The 19,155-nt window shown below is 46.0% G+C and overlaps 1 protein-coding gene across 3 annotated transcripts in view; it reads right to left on the minus strand.

Annotated features, from left to right (window-relative positions):
• LRPPRC (leucine rich pentatricopeptide repeat containing) overlaps positions 1-19,155 on the minus strand; it is a 491,686-nt gene that overhangs the window by 277,640 nt on the left and 194,891 nt on the right. For all 3 annotated transcript variants that reach the window (XM_063918355.1, XM_063918354.1, XM_063918356.1), the window contains exon 11: positions 16,210-16,317. In XM_063918355.1, coding sequence (XP_063774425.1) covers positions 16,210-16,317 — 108 coding nt within the window. The remainder of the gene's footprint in view (positions 1-16,209; positions 16,318-19,155) is intronic.

The following is a 19,155-nucleotide window of genomic DNA, read 5'->3' on the forward strand; positions in this document are numbered from 1 at the left end:
GCTGGATATGACCATTATATATTCTGTGAAATTCCCCCACAACAGTACCATCTAAGTTCGTTTGAGTAAGTGAGATAGGTTTTCTGTATTTTTAGTTCTTTCATTTGTTGGAGACTGTGCCATAATCTGTGTGTATTTTTAAAATCTTATTAATCTTTGTAACACTCTTTTGTAACTAAAGCTCTGAAGCATTCTTGGAATGAAATTTCAAAAATTCTAGTTCTGATTTTCTGTGATTCTTATGAACCAAATCCCCGTGTGGCATTTTACCGATTTCTTGAAATATTAATAATTGTGTATGAACGTAAGGGCCGAAGTTTTCCTTCAAATATAGTGCTGTTCCTTCGGCTGGTGACAGTGTACCGTGTTTGATAATACCATGTATCAAGTGACCCCCCACGTCGCATGTGTCAATTCTCAAATTGGCGTATTTGTAGAATTGGCCAGCAGCATCATGACAAAGTGGTGGCAGCAGCGGGATTAGTGCATCGGCCTGGGCTGCTGAGACAGTAGGAGATGTATTGCGTACTAGACCGTTATGTACTGCGGGAAGTAATAGTGCCATGTTGATTTCTGATGTGGACTACGTTATCCACGGCAGGCCAGTGCATATGGCCTTGAATAAATATTTGCAGACTGCTATCAAGTATGGAAAAGATACAGAGCATCATAATGGCTGCACGGGGCATCAACAATGAACGAGCACAAGGCCGCACATCGTTCATCGCTGGTGCCTCCACACTGAAAGATATGAAAGGTATCTCGATCATTAATGATTGAGTGTTGGGCCCATGAGTTGTCACAGAGTCTTCCAGAATTACGTCAAACTTTAATTTATCTCCACAGACATTAAAGAAAATTTTAAGTATTTGAATTTCTGCCCCCACTCCCCATTAAAGAAAACTGTATGCAATGTAATTTCTGCCCTATTATCCCCCCCCCCCCCCCCCTCCTTACTAATTCCTCTTTAATGAAGAGAGAGTACACAGGCATTTAAAAACAAAATCCAAAATATTGCACAAGTTCAAAGATTAGACAATGAAAAGAAATAAATAAAAATACAAGTAATAGCTCTCTGAACTTGAACTGTAAATAAACTGTGTTCATCCTGACAGCTGGAACATAAGCACTGCAGGGCTGGAGGGGTGGCCCACTGGATCTATAATATTTACAAGACTTTGCTTTCATTCCATTACACACAGTAATGTTCCTCATGTCTAAAGTTAAACAGGTATTGACATCTTACTGGTCACAAAAGGACTCTGCCAAAGGCTGCAGGGTAATGCGCTTTCAGAGCATATGCTTTATCTCAACTTGCCTCATGGATTTGTGACTTTCTAAATTCAAAGTTTAGAAAAGTAGCCGCTCTGCCTGGAGTGCCACCTATGGAAAAGTGACACTTCCATGAATATTTTATGCAGTGCGCTACGGTGCAAATAATACAATGTGAATTCCCTCTGAGCACTTAAAAATACATGCAGGCAAGTCACACTAAATTAAAGTCGCATCAGCTACTCAACTTTGCCTTAAACAAAATGCCTGATTTAGGTTTAAGACGTGGAGAAAATTTTTTTTATTATAAAGCATTAATTATAGGCATTTTGTCTGGATACATTGCATATTCTCACAACAGGCGTCTCTTCCTCTGGCTAATTTTCAATTTTCCCACATGCAATCAATTACTATTTTATTTAAGAAAATTGGTGTTCATTGTTTGACAGTATTTAACTGAAAAAGTATATAATGTTCTAACAAAAAAATAGGATTTTAATTACCTACCGGTAAATCCTTTTGTCGTAGTCCGTAGAGGATACTGGGGTTCCATTTAGTACCATGGGGTATAGACGAGTCCACTAGGAGCCATAGGCACTTTAAGAGTTTAATAGTGTGAGCTGGCTCCTCCCTCTTTGCCCCTCCTACCAGACTAACTAGAAACTGTGCCCGAGGAGACAGACATACTTTAAGAGAAGGATATACATAGACAGTGGTGAGATTCGAACCAGCACACACATAAACCAAAGGAAAGCCATGCTAACCAAACAAGAAACATGAACAGCAACAGCTGAACCAATACTTAACCAAGTACCCACTGCAGGAAACACGAAGCACTGGGCGGGCGCCCAGTATCCTCTACGGACTACGAGAAAAGGATTTACTGGTAGGTAATTAAAATCCTATTTTCTCTTACGTCCTAGAGGATGCAGGAGTTCTATTTAGTACCACGGGGATGTACCAAAGCTCCCAATACGGGAGGGAGAGTGCTGAGGTTCCTGCAGAACTGATTGACCAAACTTTAGGTCCTCATAGGCCAAAGTATCGAACTTGTAGAACTTAATAAACGTGTTCGAACCAGACTAAGTAGCCGCTCGGCAAAGCTGTAGAGCCGAGACACCCCGGGCAGCCGCACTGAAAGAACCCATTAAACGAGTAGAGTGGGCCTGTACAGATCTTGGAATCTGCAATCCTGTCGTGGAATAAGCATGCTGTATAGTTAGCCTGATCCAGCGAGCAATTATCTGCTTTGAAGCAGGACACCCAATCTTATCGTGTCCGATTTCCTGTGGCGAGCTGTCCGCTTCACATATACCTTCAAGGCCCTCACAACATCCAAGGACTGGCACCACAATAGGTTGGTTGATATGAAAAGCAGACACAACCTTAGGAAGAAACTGGTGACGCGTTCTGATCTCAGCTCTATCCTCATGGAAAATGAAGTAGGGGCTCTTGTGAGACAACGCCCCCAACTCTGACACACGTCTTGCTGATGCCAAGGCCAACAGTGTGACAGCCTTCCATGTAAGAAACTTTACATCTACCTCCTGTAAAGTCTCAAACCAATCCGATTGCAGGAACTGCAACACCACGTTAAGATCCCAAGAAGCTGTAGGAGACACAAAGGGTGGTTGGATGTGCAGAACCCCCTTCAAGAAAGTCTGAATCTCAGGGAGGGCAGCCAATTGTTTCTGGAAGAAAATGGACAAGGCCGAAAACTGGATCTTTATGGAGCCCAGGCATAGGCCCACATCCACATCTGCTTGCAGAAAGAGGAGGAAACGTCCCAGTTGAAACTCCACCGCAGGAAACTTCTTGGCCTCACACCAAGATACATATTTTTTCCAATACGATGGTAATGCTTAGACGTTACTCCCTTCCTAGCTTGGATCAGAGTAGGAATCACCCTGTTCGGAATCTCCTTCAGAGTTAAAATCTGACACTCAACTTCCATGCCGTCAAACGTAGCCGTGGTAAGTCTTGATATACAAATGGCCCCTGCTGTAGAAGGTCCTCGTGAAGAGGAAGAGGCCTCAGATCCTATATCAGTAATTCCAGAAGATCCGCGTACCAAGCCCTTTTTGGCCAGTCCGGAGCAATGACGATCGCCTGAACCCTTGTTCTTTTGATTCTTTTGAGAATCCTTGGGATGAGTGGAAGTGGAGGAAACACATACACTGACTGGAACACCCACGGAGTTACCAGCGCGTCCACCGCCATTGCTTGCAGGTCTCTCGATCTGGAACAGTACCGCCAGAGCTTCTTGTTGAGACGAGAGGCCATCACGTCTATCTGAGGTACTACCCAACGGTTGGTCTCCTCCGCGAACACCTCCGGGTGGAGGCCCCACTCTCCTGGATGGAGATTGTGTCTGCTGAGGAAGTCTGCTTCCCAGTTGTCCACACCCGGAATGAAGATTGCAGACAGCGCCACTGCGTGTCTTTCTGCCCAGAAAAGAATTCTTGTTACCTCTGACATTGCAGCTCTGCTCTTCGTTCCGCCCTGTCGGTTTATGTAGGACACCGCCGTTACATTGTCCGACTGAACCTGAATGGCCTGATCTTGCAGAAGATGTGCCACATGTAGAAGGGAATTGTATAAGGCCCTTAGTTCCAGAATGTTTATTGGAACGATGGCTTCCTGACTTGACCACTTTCCTTGGAAGTTTCCCTCCCTGGTGACTGCTCCCCAACCTCTGAGGCTTACATCTGTGGTTAGAAGAATCCAATTTTGAATCCCGGCCTTCGATCAGGTGAGAAGTCTGCAGCCACCAGAGAAGTGAAACTCTGGCTTTCGGCGACAGGTGTATCCGCTGGTGCATGTGAAGATGTGATCTGGACCACTTGTCCAGGAGATCCAGCTGGAACAATCTTGCATGGAATCTTCCATACTGCAGTGCCTCGTAGGAGGCTACCATCTTCCCCAGAAGGTGAATGTACTGATGAACCGATATCTGGGCTGGCTTCAGGACAACCCGGACCATTGACTAGATCACCAACGCATTTTCCAATGGAAGAAACACCCTCTGTACTTCCGTGTCGAGTATCATCCCCAAGAAGGGAAGTCTCCTTGTCGGTTCCAAATGTGATTTTGGAAGATTCAAAATCCATCCATGATCCTGAAGTAGTTGAGTTGAGAGAGCAATACTCTGCAACAGCCTCTCCCTGGAAGATGCCTTTATCAGTAGATCTTCCAGGTATGGAATTATGTTCACTCCCTGCTTGCGGAGGAGGAGCATCATCTCTGCCATGACCTTGAACACCCTCGGTGCTTGTGGAGAGGCCAAATGGCAGTGCCTGGAACGGATAGTGACAGTCCTGTAGTGCAAACCTTACATAGGCCTGGTGAGTCAGCCTTATCGGAATGTGAAGGTACGCATCTTTGATATCTAGAGATACCAGGAATTCCCCCTCTTCCAGACCTGAGATCACCGCTCTCAGAGACTCCATCTTGAACTTGAATACCCACAAGTAGGGGTTCAAGGACTTTAGGTTTAATATCGGTCTTACCGAACCATCCGGTTTCGGTACCTCGAACAGGTTGGAGTAATAAGCCTTGTTCTGTAGTTGAGGTGGAACTGGAACAATAACCTGTGTCAGAACCAATTTTTGAATAGCCTCCTGCAGGATTGTACTGTCTTCCTGAGAAGCTTGTAAGCCTGATTTGAAGAATATGTGAGGTGGGAGTTCTTTAAATTCCAGTCTGTACCCCTAGGCAATAATATCTTTGACCCAGAGGTCCAGGCATATCATCGCCCAGATGTTACTGAAATCTCAGGCAGTGTGGTCCACCGTCATGCCGAAGGTTTTGAGGAAGCAGAACCTGAGGTCTGTTCCCGGGAACCTGCAGCTGCGGGTTTTCTGGATTTCCCTCGACCTCCTCTAAAGAAAGTGGAGGGACCTTTGGATTTGTTTTTAAACTTTGCGGTCCGAAAGGACTTCAGTTTAGGTGCAGGATATGATTTCCTTGCCGATGTAGCTGCAGAAGATATGTTGACTTACCCGCAGTTGCCTTGGATATCAACGTATCCAGTGCTTCCCCAAACATGGCTTCTCCTGTAAAGGGCAGGCTCTCCACGCTTCTCCTGGGTCCATTGGCGTAGCCACAGTCCGCTGCGTGTCAAAACTGCCATAGCTGTAACCTGTGCGTTAAGCAGGCCAAATTCCTTCATGGCCTCCACCATGAAGCTTGCAGAATCCTGTGACGCAAAAGCAAGTCAATTTCACTTCTATTCATGGAATCTAAATCATCAATTAAAGTGCCTGACCACTTTACAAGGGCCCTAGAGATCCATGCACAAGCAATAGTGGGTCTCTGGGCCACGCCTGCGGCTGTGTACAGTGATTTGAGCGTAGTCTCAATTTTGCGGTCAGCCGTATCCTTTAAGGAGGCTGCGCCAGGGACAGGTAGAACAACCTTTTTTGATAATCTAGACACAGAGGCATCCACTCCCTATCCTCCTGAGGGAAAGGGAAGGAAATGAGCAACCTTTTAGGGATCTGGAATTTTTTCTCTGCATTTTCCCAGGTTACTACAAATAAGGAGTTTAACTCCTTTGATGCAGGGAAAATAACCAAGGATTTCTTTTTTAAATTAAAATAAGACTCCTCGTCTTCAACATGTACCTTCTCTGTGATTTGCATTACGACCCTAATGGCCTAAATCATAGCTTGCACCCCTTGGGAAAGAGCTGCGTCACACTCCCATCCCAGATCCACTTCACCAACCCCTGTATCCGAGGCATCGCCATCAGTGTCAGACTGCAATATCTGGGCCAGTGTACGCTTTTGTGGATACGTGGGTGGGGTGAGAGGGGCAGTTGTGAGGGCTGAATCTTTATTCATCAGATTTTCTTAAAAACTGTGTCTCCTTCTCAGTATGGGATGATTTGGTAGAAATATTTGAAATTATCCCCTTTATGGAGTCCACCCAAGGGGGTTCGGACCCAGAAGCCTGAGAATGTGTACTGTTCTGAGTACATTGTATAGACTCTCCAAGTGAAGAGAAAAACTCTGGTGTATAAGACACACAGTCCTTTGACATGGTAATATGAGATATATGCACACATACACACACAGGAAAATGTCAGACACAATTTCCCACAGAGTCCTTCAGAGAACAACAGAGCATGAGCAAACCAGCCACACAGTGCCTTATATAGCTAATATAGTAATAAAAGCCAGGCGCAGACTACCTACCCTTAATAGGGTAGCCAGTACTATTTACTTGCTCTCCCCCCTCCCTCTATAACCCCCTGGTACCGCAGAGGTATGCTGGAGTTCTATGGAGGGGCAGCGCTTCCCTGTCAGCGTCCTGTAGTAGAGATCTGCAGGGAGAAAATGGTGCTGGTGAGCCGCTGGGTCCGCTCTGAGTGAAGCCCCTCCCCCTGTAATAGCGCACGACTTCCCGCACTTTTATACTGGCCTGAGGTGATTTATGTCTGACAGCGGTTTAGAACCCTTGTCAGAGCTTGTATTCCATAGTAGGGTTCAGCGGTGGCCCAGCGCGCCCCTCAGCAGCGTCCACATACACATGCATATGCTGTCTGAGCCTCCTGGAGCGCAGCCTGCATCCACAGCTGCACTCCTACCCTTGCCATACCCGCCGGCGACCTACTACTTGGGATGCCTACGCTGTACTCACCACTCTTCATATCTTCTGGCTCTGTTAAGGGTGGTGGCGTGCTGCGGGAGGGTACGCTCGCCATGGTGGGGCTTGCAAATTACTCCCTCAGGAGCTCAGTGTCCTGTCAGCGGAAACCATTAACTCTTTAAGAAGTTAGGACGTTCTCCCCCCTAAGTCCCACGAAGCAGGCAGACTGTTGCCAAACTGCCTCCTGTAAAATAACAAAATAAAAAAAATCTAAGAAAACTCCTCAGGAGCTCCCCTAGCTGTGACCGGCTCCTCCGTGTACATTTTCTAAACTGAGTCTGGTAGGAGGAGCCAGCACACACTATTAAACTCTTAAAGTGCCCATGGCTCCTAGTGGACCCGTCTATACCCCATGGTACTAAATGGAACCCCAGTATCCTCTAGGACTTAAATGAAAAAAAATACACATTTGGATAAGAAAAGCACTTAAAACAAAATGACATGTTAAAAAGGGGGTCCATTTACTAAGAATCATGTTCAATTTAAACAGCAATCTGCTTGACATCATCATCATCTGATGGCTGCCCAAAAAGACAGTATTTACTATTGGATTTGAATTTCAATAGAACTCCAACGGCCATGTCCAGCATATTTTTTTCTGTATAAACCCCTGTTACATTCCCCTTTATGACAGATTCCGCTGTCAAATAAGAGTAGAAGGCAGAATCCACAGTCAATCAGCAGAAGATTTAAACCACTGCACAGATCAGTATGATAGGGTAGGGTAGAATATCCTGGCGCACAGGATACCGGCACCCAGAATACCGACGCCGGCATCCCGATAAAGATCTTGACAGGGGTGAGTTATGTATTCTAACTCACCTCCCTAACCCACCACTTCTATCTCGCCTAACCGTAACTTCCCGCATGAGTGCCTAACCCTCCACACTCTGCTGCCTAAACCTCCCCCCTTAGTGCCTAAAACTAACTCCCCCACCGGTGGTGCCTAACCCTAAGCACCCTTTGTCTACAGCCTATCCCTAACCTCCCTACTCCTGCAGCCTCCACCTAACCCCTCTGTATGTCTGGTAAAGTGCCTCCCCCCTTTCCCCACGCAGCCTAATCCTTAGGTCCTCTGTATCCCGGCTGTCAGTATTCTGGCATCCGGATACTGAGGTTTCCTGTATTCCAGCGTCTGTGTTCTGGCGAGTGTCAGAATTCTAGTGCCGGTATTTCAGCTGCCGGCATCCCGACAGCTGGGATATTGAATGTATCCCGTACGATATGTGTAGGCTTTGTTATGTGTAAGAGAGAATATATGGATAATTGGAAAGAAAAATGCATGATGTCCCTCACAAATCAATAAACAGCCCTGACATCTCAGCCTGTGCTGGCATTGTAAAATAAAGGAAAACAAACGGTGCTGGAACACCCTTATTTTCCAATAAACAGCCTGGGGGGAAATAACACTATAGCAGGAAGAAACAGTGTGGGGTCCTCCTGTCATAACGTTAACTAGCCCCAAACTGGTCAGCCCAGGGCTGGAAACCCCCAAAAATGGGTTCCCCTACACAAGGAACAACCAGCCCCTGGGAGGTGGGGGTTAATTATCATTACAGGCAACCAACAAGTGCCAGGAAGCCTGCCTCGGCATGATGGCACATGTGGAACCACAAGTGCCAACCATGCCCGGACATTATGGGATTGGTGGTACCTTTGAAAGAAAAAAAAAATAAGATTTTACTTACCGGTAAATCTATTTCTCGTAGTCCGTAGAGGATGCTGGGACTCCGTAAGGACCATGGGGAATAGACGGGCTCCGCAGGAGATAGGGCACTTTAAGAAAGCCTTGGATTCTGGGTGTGCACTGGCTCCTCCCTCTATGCCCCTCCTCCAGACCTCAGTTGGGGAAACTGTGCCCAGAGGAGATGGACAGTACGAGGAAGGATTTTTGTAAATCTAAGGGCGAGATTCATACCAGCCACACCAATCACACCGTATAACTTAAGATAAACTTACCCAGTTAACAGTATGAACAACAACATAGCCACGGTATCACCGAAAACTATAACATAACCCTTATGTAAGCAGTAACTATATACAAGTCATGCAGAAGAAGTCCGCACTTGGGACGGGCGCCCAGCATCCTCTACGGACTACGAGAAATAGATTTACCGGTAAGTAAAATCTTATTTTCTCTAACGTCCTTGAGGATGCTGGGACTCCGTAAGGACCATGGGGATTATACCAAAGCTCCCAAACGGGCGGGAGAGTGCGGATGACTCTGCAGCACCGATTGAGCAAACAGGAGGTCCTCCTCAGCCAGGGTATCAAACTTATAGAACTTTGCAAAGGTGTTTGTCCCCGACCAAGTAGCTGCTCGGCACAACTGTAATGCCGAGACCCCTCGGGCAGCCGCCCAAGAAGAGCCCACTTTCCTAGTGGAGTGGGCCTTAACCGATTTCAGTAACGGCAATCCTGCCGTAGAATGCGCCTGCTGAATCGTGTTACATATCCAGCGAGCAATAGTCTGCTTTGAAGCAGGGGCGCCAACCTTGTTGGCCGCATACAGAACAAACAAAGCTTCAGTCTTCCTGATCCGAGCTGTTCTGGTCACATAAATCTTCAATTCCCTGACTACATCCAGGGACTCAGAATCCTCCAAGTCCCTTGTAGCCACAGGCACAACAATAGGTTGGTTCACATGAAAAGATGAGACCACTTTTGGCAGAAAGTGTGGACGAGTCCTCAACTCTGCCCTATCCACGTGAAAAACCAAGTATGGGCTTTTATGCGATAAAGCCGCATATTCTGAAACACGTCTCGCCGAAGCTAACACCAACAACATGACCACTTTCCACGTAAGGTATTTCAACTCCACAGTTTTAAGTGGTTCAAACCAAGGTAACTTGAGGAAACGTAACACCACGTTAAGATCCCAAGGCGCCACCGGAGGCACAAAGGGAGGCTGAATATGCAGCACCCCCTTCACAAAAGTCTGTACCTCAGGAAGAGAGGCTAATTCTCTTTGAAAGAAAATGGATAAGGCCGAAATCTGGACCTTTATGGACCCTAATTTTAGGCCCAAGGTCACTCCTGTTTGAAGGAAGTGAAGTAGACGGCCCAAATGGAACTCCTCCGTAGGAGCAGCTCTGGCCTCACACCAAGAAACATATTTCCGCCATATACGGTGATAATGTTTCAACATCACGTCTTTCCTAGCCTTGATCAGGGTAGAAATGACTTCCTCCGGAATTCTTTTTTCCGCTAGGATACGGCGTTCAACCGCCATGCCGTCAAACGCAGCCGCGGTAGGTCTTGGAACAGACAGGGCCCCTGCTGCAGCAGGTCCTGCCTTAGAGGAAGAGGCCACGGATCTTCTGTGAGCAACTCTTGCAGTTTCGGATACCAAGTCCTCCGTGGCCAATCTGGAACAATGAGCATGGCGCTCACTCCCTGCCACACTCCACCGCTTGCTGCAGGACACTGTCACAGCGACTTCCCATCACTAAAAAGGTAATGTGGGCATTGTAAAGTGGGGGTCGGGGCTACCATGACGCAGTCGCGTCACCACACCCTGTACCGCCTTCTCTACGCCTCCATACAGCCTCCTCCACGCCCCCCCTATATCATCAGGCTGCTCCCTCCCGGAGGGAGCAGCCACAATGTAGGCATGTATGCTTCCACTGCGCCGCTTTCATACACATCAATGCTGGTGGCTGCAGCGGCTTTTGTTCCACCTGCACCACGGCTAGGAAGTGGGGATTGTTGATGCCGGAGGGGGAAGGCGGACTGGCAGCAGGACATAGGGCGCTGCAGTAAAAGGATTTTTCCCCCTTTATTTACAGCACAGAGACTTGCTGCAGATGCAGCGGCATACCCTCCAACTGTACCTTTTTGGCAGGTAAAGTACCTTTTTTTATGGTCTGTACAGATTTTTGGCACTAGAAACTTCCATTGAAAGTTGTGTTTTTTGTTGGAGGGTATGTTGCTGCAGATGCAGTGGGCCTACTTTGGGGCATGGGCCTGGAGCTGCAGTTTTATCAGCCCCATTTTTAATCCTGCTCTGGGAACACACAGCAGCCAAAGGGCAGTGCCTCCTATTGGATGTAACCTGTGTGGGAGGGCGTTTCTCGCCCAATCAGCTGTGGACTGGGTGTGTTAGACCTGCTGCTAACTCAATGAGAGCTCCTAGCCACGCCCAGCGTTATACACTCAGGCACAGAGTCACAGATCTGGGCTATTATACAGGAGATAATAATAATAATAATAATAATAATACTACTACAAAGTAAAAGCAAATCTATAGCCTAATTCTGGGTACACACTAATAGATACTGTATGTCTGCAGATGGGTTGGGTATGTGTGACCAGCTGTGAAGAGACCGCCGTTCACAATACCGATGCTGGGATCCCAGCTGTGAGATGGCTGGCGGGGGCGGTAGCGCAACAAAACCCCTTGCAGGGGTTCTAATCCCACTTTATGGGTGTCGTGGACACCCAAGAGTGGGAATAGTCCCTGTTAGTTGACATGCCGAATGTAGGGATTGTGAGGGGGCGGGATGCAGGTGCCGGCACTGTGATCAGTGGTCTCCTGACTGCCAGTCACATAACTACATCTCCTGCAGATCACCTGATCTGCAGATATATCTATGGACGGACCAGACGTCCAGTGTGTTTTGCATACACACTGCCTGATCCGTCGGGACTGACAAAGAACTGGGCGGGCGTTTACATGCGCCCGCCCAGTTCATCTGTCAAACACCACTGGCTGGTGCAGCTTGTGTATGGGCGGTCAGCTGACCGCCCGTACACACACAGCGATGTGCCAATATATTGTTAGATATATTGGCCATCGGCTGTGCTGCAAGGCCGACACGATATGTCTGAACGACGGCGTTCACATATTGATTGTACACACTGGCCGATGGGCTAGCGATATAGAACAGAACGGCCGATATAAACGCCAGTGTGTACGCACCATAAGTAACAGTATGATTTCCTAATTATGTAGAGAATAAAGTTGAAAGAGATATATATATATATATATATATATATATGCATCAAATGAAGACAACAGACATAGGTACAAATCAATAAAATTAGTTTTGTAGATGAGACTGATGAGAGAAGAGATGAAATAAAGTGGAAAGAGGGGCAGTGAAGTTGGGCTACAGTATTTGCACAGCTAATGCCAAATGGTGGCTGGATATCTGGGAAACGTTGACATGTGACAGAGTGACAGTAGGAAGGCAGAGAGTGAGGGAGAGAAGAGGCAGGCAGAGAGTGAGGGAGAGAAGAGGCAGGCAGAGAGTGAGGGAGAGAAGAGGCAGGCAGAGAGATTGAGTGAGAAAAGAGGCAGGCAGAGAGATTGAGTGAGAAAAGAGACTGAGTGAGAAAAGAGGCAGGCAGAGAGATTGAGTGAGAAAAGAGGCAGGCAAAGAGTGAGGGAGAGAAGAGGCAGGCAAAGAGTGAGGAAGACAATAGGCAGGCAAAGAGTGAGGAAGAGAAGAGGCAGGCAAAGAGTGAGGGAGAGAATAGGCAGGCAAAGAGTGAGGGAGAGAATAGGCTGGCAAAGAGTGAGGGAGAGAATAGGCAGGCAAAGAGTGAGGAAGACAATAGGTAGGCAAAGAGTGAGGAAGACAATAGGCAGGCAAAGAGTGAGGAAGAGAATAGGCAGGCAAAGAGTGAGGAAGAGAATAGGCAGGCAAAGAGTGAGGAAGAGAATAGGCAGGCAAAGAGTGAGGAAGAGAATAGGCAGGCAAAGAGTGAGGAAGAGAATAGGCAGGCAAAGAGTGAGGAAGAGAATAGGCAGGCAAAGAGTGAGGAAGAGAATAGGCAGGCAAAGAGTGAGGAAGAGAATAGGCAGGCAAAGAGTGAGGAAGAGAATAGGCAGGCAAAGAGTGAGGAAGAGAATAGGCAGGCAGAGAGTGAGGAAGACAATAGGCAGGCAGAGAGTGAGGAACACAATAGGCAGGCAAAGAGTGAGGGAGAGAATAGGCAGGCAAAGAGTGAGGGAGAGAATAGGCAGGCAAAGAGGGAGAGAATAGGCAGGCAAAGAGGGAGAGAATAGGCAGGCAAAGAGGGAGAGAATAGGCAGGCAAAGAGTGAGGAAGACAATAGGTAGGCAAAGAGTGAGGAAGACAATAGGCAGGCAAAGAGTGAGGGAGAGAATAGGCAGGCAAAGAGTGAGGGAGAGAATAGGCAGGCAAAGAGTGAGGAAGACAATAGGCAGGCAAAGGGTGAGGAAGAGAATAGGCAGGCAAAGAGTGAGGAAGAGAATAGGCAGGCAAAGAGTGAGGAAGAGAATAGGCAGGCAAAGAGTGAGGAAGAGAATAGGCAGGCAAAGAGTGAGGAAGAGAATAGGCAGGCAAAGAGTGAGGAAGAGAATAGGCAGGCAAAGAGTGAGGAAGAAAATAGGCAGGCAAAGACAAAGTTGACAGAAACAGTAGGCAGAGAAACTGCAAGAATCAGGACTGGCGATAGACTCCTTAGTACAACAACTGCAGCACTAGAGGAGACTTGACAGCAGGCATGGTATAAGGTAGGGAATGGAGCTGGTTAGGAGTAGAAAAAACAAGCATGTGGTCATGTAGGGCTTACATAAAGTACGGTGAGAGATATTACATAAAGCAGAGTGCAGAATGGTGTAAATCAGCATCATCATTTAAATCATTACTGTGAGAACTAGAGATAACCAATTCTTTATTTTCCCGATAGGTGAAGCAATCCAGAGAACATCTGATTTCTTGTGTACACATTACTCAATCACTGATCCTATCGTTGATGTACTGTGTATTGGCCCAATCACTCACACACTACATTTAGGCACGATATTGGGACCAACGAACATTGTGCAGGACTTTGCATGGTTTTGAAACGGCTGTTAGCCCCAGTTGCTGTGTAATAATCGGTCTAGGCAGCCAAGAATGGTGGACCAAAACGATTATTGGACAGTGTGTGCCCAGCTTTACTACATTTAATGAGCAGACTTTTGGAGTAGTCCTAAATTCCTCTAGCCAAAAGTATGTCACCCTAAACATAATGACAATTTGCAGCTGCACACTTGTGTTAACACTTGAGATAGCACTAATAATGGGGGGGGAGGGGAACTAAACTTGCTGCAAACATTTTCTGATCTATAGAAGAATTGTTGCTTCATGAGATTACAAACGTAGCAAGAATTGCAGGGGACATCCGTACACAACCTCCTCTCACCAGAGTGATGGAAACGTACAGCAAAGTAAATTAAGAGTGAAAAATCAGGTTTGTGAACATTCCTGGATGTACAGCCTAGAGATGTTATACTGTACATGCGGTTAAGTTCCATTGGATAACTTTCAAAAAGCAGCTTTCAAAACAAATTCCGAGACTACTAGCCAAAGCCAATTAGGAAATATTTGCTTTCGACTTTTTTCCCCCAAGCACTAATGTCAATGTATATTTTAGCTGAAATTGCAACAAGACTAAATAAGCTAAAAGCATTTTTTTTTCTCGCTTTTTTGTGCATTTGTTTGTCACCTAGTGTCACGCTAACAATTTCGCATCTCAATCTACGGTACATTATACAGCGCGATAAGATATAAAAGACTTTTTTAGTTTCCCAAGGGAAAAGTACTTCTGTTAAAAGCATCTTTTTATGAGATTACACCTTGTGAAATACCGCTAATACAACTGAAAGAATTAATATACTGTACTCTCGAAATATAAAAAAAATATAAAATAAAAAATAATACTAATTTAGCCCCATTTTCATGAAGTCCCACGTGTAACGAGGAAAAGTGTTGCAAATACTTAGGACCACTTAAAGCTCCAAAAGAGATTTGTCTGTCGCTCACCACCTAGGCAGGTCAGTCGTATGTTTGGCAGAAAACGTGTGCTTTATGTCTAGATTGCTATACTCCACTATTCCATCATATTCGAATAGAAAGTGACTAAATCAGCAGTCCACTGGACTGTAAGACTTATACTAAACTCTACTGCTGCAGATTTTGGGCCTACTTCAGACCTGATTGCAGCAGCAAAATTGTTCTCTAATGGGCAAATCCATGTGCAGTGCGGGGGGGGGGGGGGGGGGGGGCAGATATAACGTGCAGAGAGTTAGATTTGGGCGAGTTATTTTATTTCTGTGCTTGCTGCTTTATTTTTACACTGCAATTTAGATTTCAGTTTGAACACACCCCACCCAAATCTGACTCTCTCTGCACGTATTACATCTGCCTCATCTGCAGTGCACATGGTTTTGCCCATTGGAGAACATTTTTGCTGCTGCGATCAGGTCTGAATTAGGCCCTTTGTTTGTTCTTGCAAGATCCAAACACATTTAAAAAAAAATATTGAGATCTAATTTGTGCCCAAGAGGCTTTAATAGACCTGTACTTAATCAGAAATGCACCCCCATATCCATGTCACACATTTACTGAATAGCTCTCACATCAAGCCATTCATGACTTGGCCATCATAGCTGAAATGTGGGCCATAAACCAGGCGTCCGATTCCCCAATGCCGAACCGCGGACATGGATGATTGGATTGCATGTTAAAAATCCCCGACTAAATGATCACGATCAATTTTCTTGGTCGGATTCAGCAAATTGAGGTTTTCTACCATGTTAGATTTCCCAGATCAAACGGATATCTGCTCCAACTCCCGTCAAATCTATGTGCCCCTAAAGTCAGCTTTTGTATCTTGTACTGTTAAATGTAATTTAATTTGCTTAATTTGTAAACACTGTGCCAGAATGTACAGAACATTACATGTATCTGAATTTGTTCTCTTAGTGGGAGTGGCTTGTTTGCAACTAATTGCACACACTGAGACCCACCACCACACCAACTGTTGATACTAGATTTCAAAATAACACTTGAGAAAGTCTGGACTAATCCTTTAAAAAAACGGCCATATGTTATAGGGTTACACCGGCTTTTTATTTACTTTTGTTAAAATCCCCAATATCTAAATCAGTAAAAACAGCTGATCTGAGAATCAAGTAAAAGAAATACAATACAATTCATTCCATCACTTAATAATGAAGTGTAATTTGGAAAGCCTGGATCCATCTGAAGTCCGTCCTATGCACTAGTAGTACAGTAGAAAATAAGATTTACAATTACAAGAACACAAACTTCAGCAGTAACTGTCAGTAGCCAACGACAAGGAAAATTTCAAGTCATTCTCCATTATTAACAAATAAAAGATTTTGCAATATGTTGTGATATGGCCGATTACTGGTAGCTGTTGACGACAGGGGAGCAAGAGCCTATGAAGACAAATTGCTAGCCTATGGTATGGCGAGGGGTCTTCAAATCTTTTTTATCACAGTAATAGAAGCATGTAAGAGCTAACCTTGTATATTGTTCTCATTGTTAAAGTGAGCAAGCAGAGGCCAGAAGTAGTGTGTTCTCAAAGGCAAGCTCTCTTCCTTCATGGTTTTCATGAGCTCAAACGCCAGATCTAGAAACAAGGAACATGGACAATTACTCAGGATTGCTCACAGCAATCGTTTTTCTACTCCCAATTTCAGTTAAAGTGGTCTGTTAGTGATAAAGTACCGCAGTGAAGAAAAATTATTCAAACCAGCGCTCCAAACCAGCAGTGCTGCAACGTCCGCGGAAGTGGTCACCCCCACTTCCAAAAACACCGTTCGACAATTCACAGAATGCAGATGTGCGCACCCCCCGGGGTAGTATGGGATTAGTACTTGAGTGTTAACTTTGTAGAAAACAGTCAAATATTCAAATATTAAGATCCTTCCTTAACGATCAGAACAGAATTCCTCTTCATTCCTGAGTTACTGCTGAATGGCTACTTTTCTGGCCGCTGTGGCTGTTGTGTAACGATCCGGGACTGAGACGCGTCAGAAGAAGAAGAAGTCTGGAATAGTCTGTGGTGCCAAGTAGCCAGTCAGCAGTAGCTCAAGAATAAAGAGGAATTCTGTTCTGATCGTTAAGGAAGGATCTTAATATTTGAATATTTGACTGTTTCCTACAAAGTTAACACTCAAGTACTAATCCCATACTACCCCGGGGGGTGCGCACATCTGCATTCTGTGAACTGTTAGTGATAAAGTGGCTTACACAACCCCTCTAGGAGCTAAATGGCAGCTTATCACTAGACCTAGTGAGCAAGTCATTCACTAAACGACTACTTTCCTGCTAAAAAAAAATATAAAGACTTGGGAGTTATCCCCTCTTTACATCCCCTTCTTCTGCACAACTGGAGCATGTGGCCTTCAGAAAATAGGATGTGATCAGGCAACATGATAACTTGGTTATTTAAAAAAAAATAAGATTTTACTCACCGGTAAATCTATTTCTCGTAGTCCGTAGTGGATGCTGGGAACTCCGAAAGGACCATGGGGAATAGCGGCTCCGCAGGAGTCTGGGCACAACTAAAAGAAAGCTTTTAGACTACCTGGTGTGCACTGGCTCCTCCCACTATGACCCTCCTCCAAGCCTCAGTTAGGATACTGTGCCCGGAAGAGCTGACACAATAAAGAAGGATTTTGAATCCCGGGTAAGACTCATTCCAGCCACACCAATCACACCGTACAACACGTGATACCATATCCAGTTAACAGTATGAAACAAAACTGAGCCTCTCAACAGATGGCTCATAACAATAACCCGTTATTAAACAATAACTATGTACAATTATTGCAGACAATCAGCACTAGGGACGGGCGCCCAGCATCCACTACGGACTACGAGAAATAGATTTACCGGTGAGTAAAATCTTATTTTCTCTAACGTCCTAGTGGATGCTGGGAACTCCGAAAGGACCATGGGGATTATACCAAAGCTCCCAAACGGGCGGGAGAGTGCGGATGACTCTGCAGCACCGAATGAGAGAACTCAAGGTCCTCCTCAGCCAGGGTATCAAATTTGTAGAATTTGCAAACGTGTTTGCCCCTGACCAAGTAGCAGCTCGGCAAAGTTGTAAAGCCGAGACCCCTCGGGCAGCCGCCCAAGATGAGCCCAACTTCCTTGTAGAATGGGCTTTAACTGATTTAGGACGCGGCAGTCCCACCGCAGAATGCGCCAGCTGAATTGTGCTACAAATCCAGCGAGCAATAGTCTGCTTAGAAGCAGGAGCACCCAGTTTGTTGGATGCATACAGGATAAATAGCGAGTCAGTTTTCCTGACTCCAGCCGTCCTGGAAACATAAATTTTCAAGGCCCTGACTACGTCCAGCAACTTGGAATCCTCCACGTTACTAGTAGCCGCAGGCACTACAATAGGTTGGTTCAAGTGAAAAGCTGATACCACCTTAGGGAGAAACTGGGGACGAGTCCTCAATTCTGCCCTATCCATATGGAAAATCAGATAAGGGCTTTTGCATGACAAAGCCGCCATTTCTGAAACACGCCTGGCCGAAGCCAAGGCCAATAACATGACCACTTTCCACGTGAGATATTTAAGATCCACGGTCTTCAGTGGTTCAAACCAATGTGATTTTAGGAAATTCAACACCACGTTGAGATCCCAGGGTGCCACTGGAGGCACAAAAGGGGGCTGAATATGCAGCACTCCTTTTACAAATGTCTGAACTTCAGGTAGTGAAGCTAGTTCTTTTTGGAAGAAAATCGACAGAGCCGATATCTGCACCTTAATGGAGCCTAATTTTAGGCCCATAGACATTCCTGTCTGTAGGAAGTGCAGAAATCGACCCAGCTGAAATTCCTCTGTTGGGGCCTTATTGGCCTCACACCAAGCAACATATTTCCACCATATGCGGTGATAATGTTTTACAGTTACATCTTTCCTGGCTTTAAACAGCGTAGGAATGACATCCTCCGGAATGCCTTTCTCCTTTGGGATCCGGTGTTCAACCGCCATGCCGTCAAACGCAGCCGCGGTAAGTCTTGGAACAGACAGGGCCCCTGCTGCAGCAGGTCCTGTCTGAGCGGCAGAGGCCATGGGTCCTCTGAGATCATCTCTTGAAGTTCCGGGTACCACGCTCTTCTTGGCCAATCCGGAACCACGAGAATTGTCCTTACTCCTCGTTTTCTTATTATTCTCAGTACCTTTGGTATGAGAGGCAGAGGAGGGAACACATAAACCGACTGGTACACCCACGGTGTCACTAGAGCGTCCACCGCTATCGCCTGAGGGTCCCTTGACCTGGCGCAATATCTCTCTAGTTTTTTGTTTAGGCGGGACGCCATCATGTCCACCTGTGGCCGTTCCCAACGATTTACAATCAGTGTGAAGACTTCTGGATGAAGTCTCCACTCTCCCGGGTGGAGATCGTGTCTGCTGAGGAAGTCTGCTTCCCAGTTGTCCACTCCC

Source organism: Pseudophryne corroboree, chromosome 4, assembly GCF_028390025.1.
Source record: "Pseudophryne corroboree isolate aPseCor3 chromosome 4, aPseCor3.hap2, whole genome shotgun sequence".
Lineage (NCBI taxonomy): Eukaryota > Metazoa > Chordata > Amphibia > Anura > Myobatrachidae > Pseudophryne > Pseudophryne corroboree.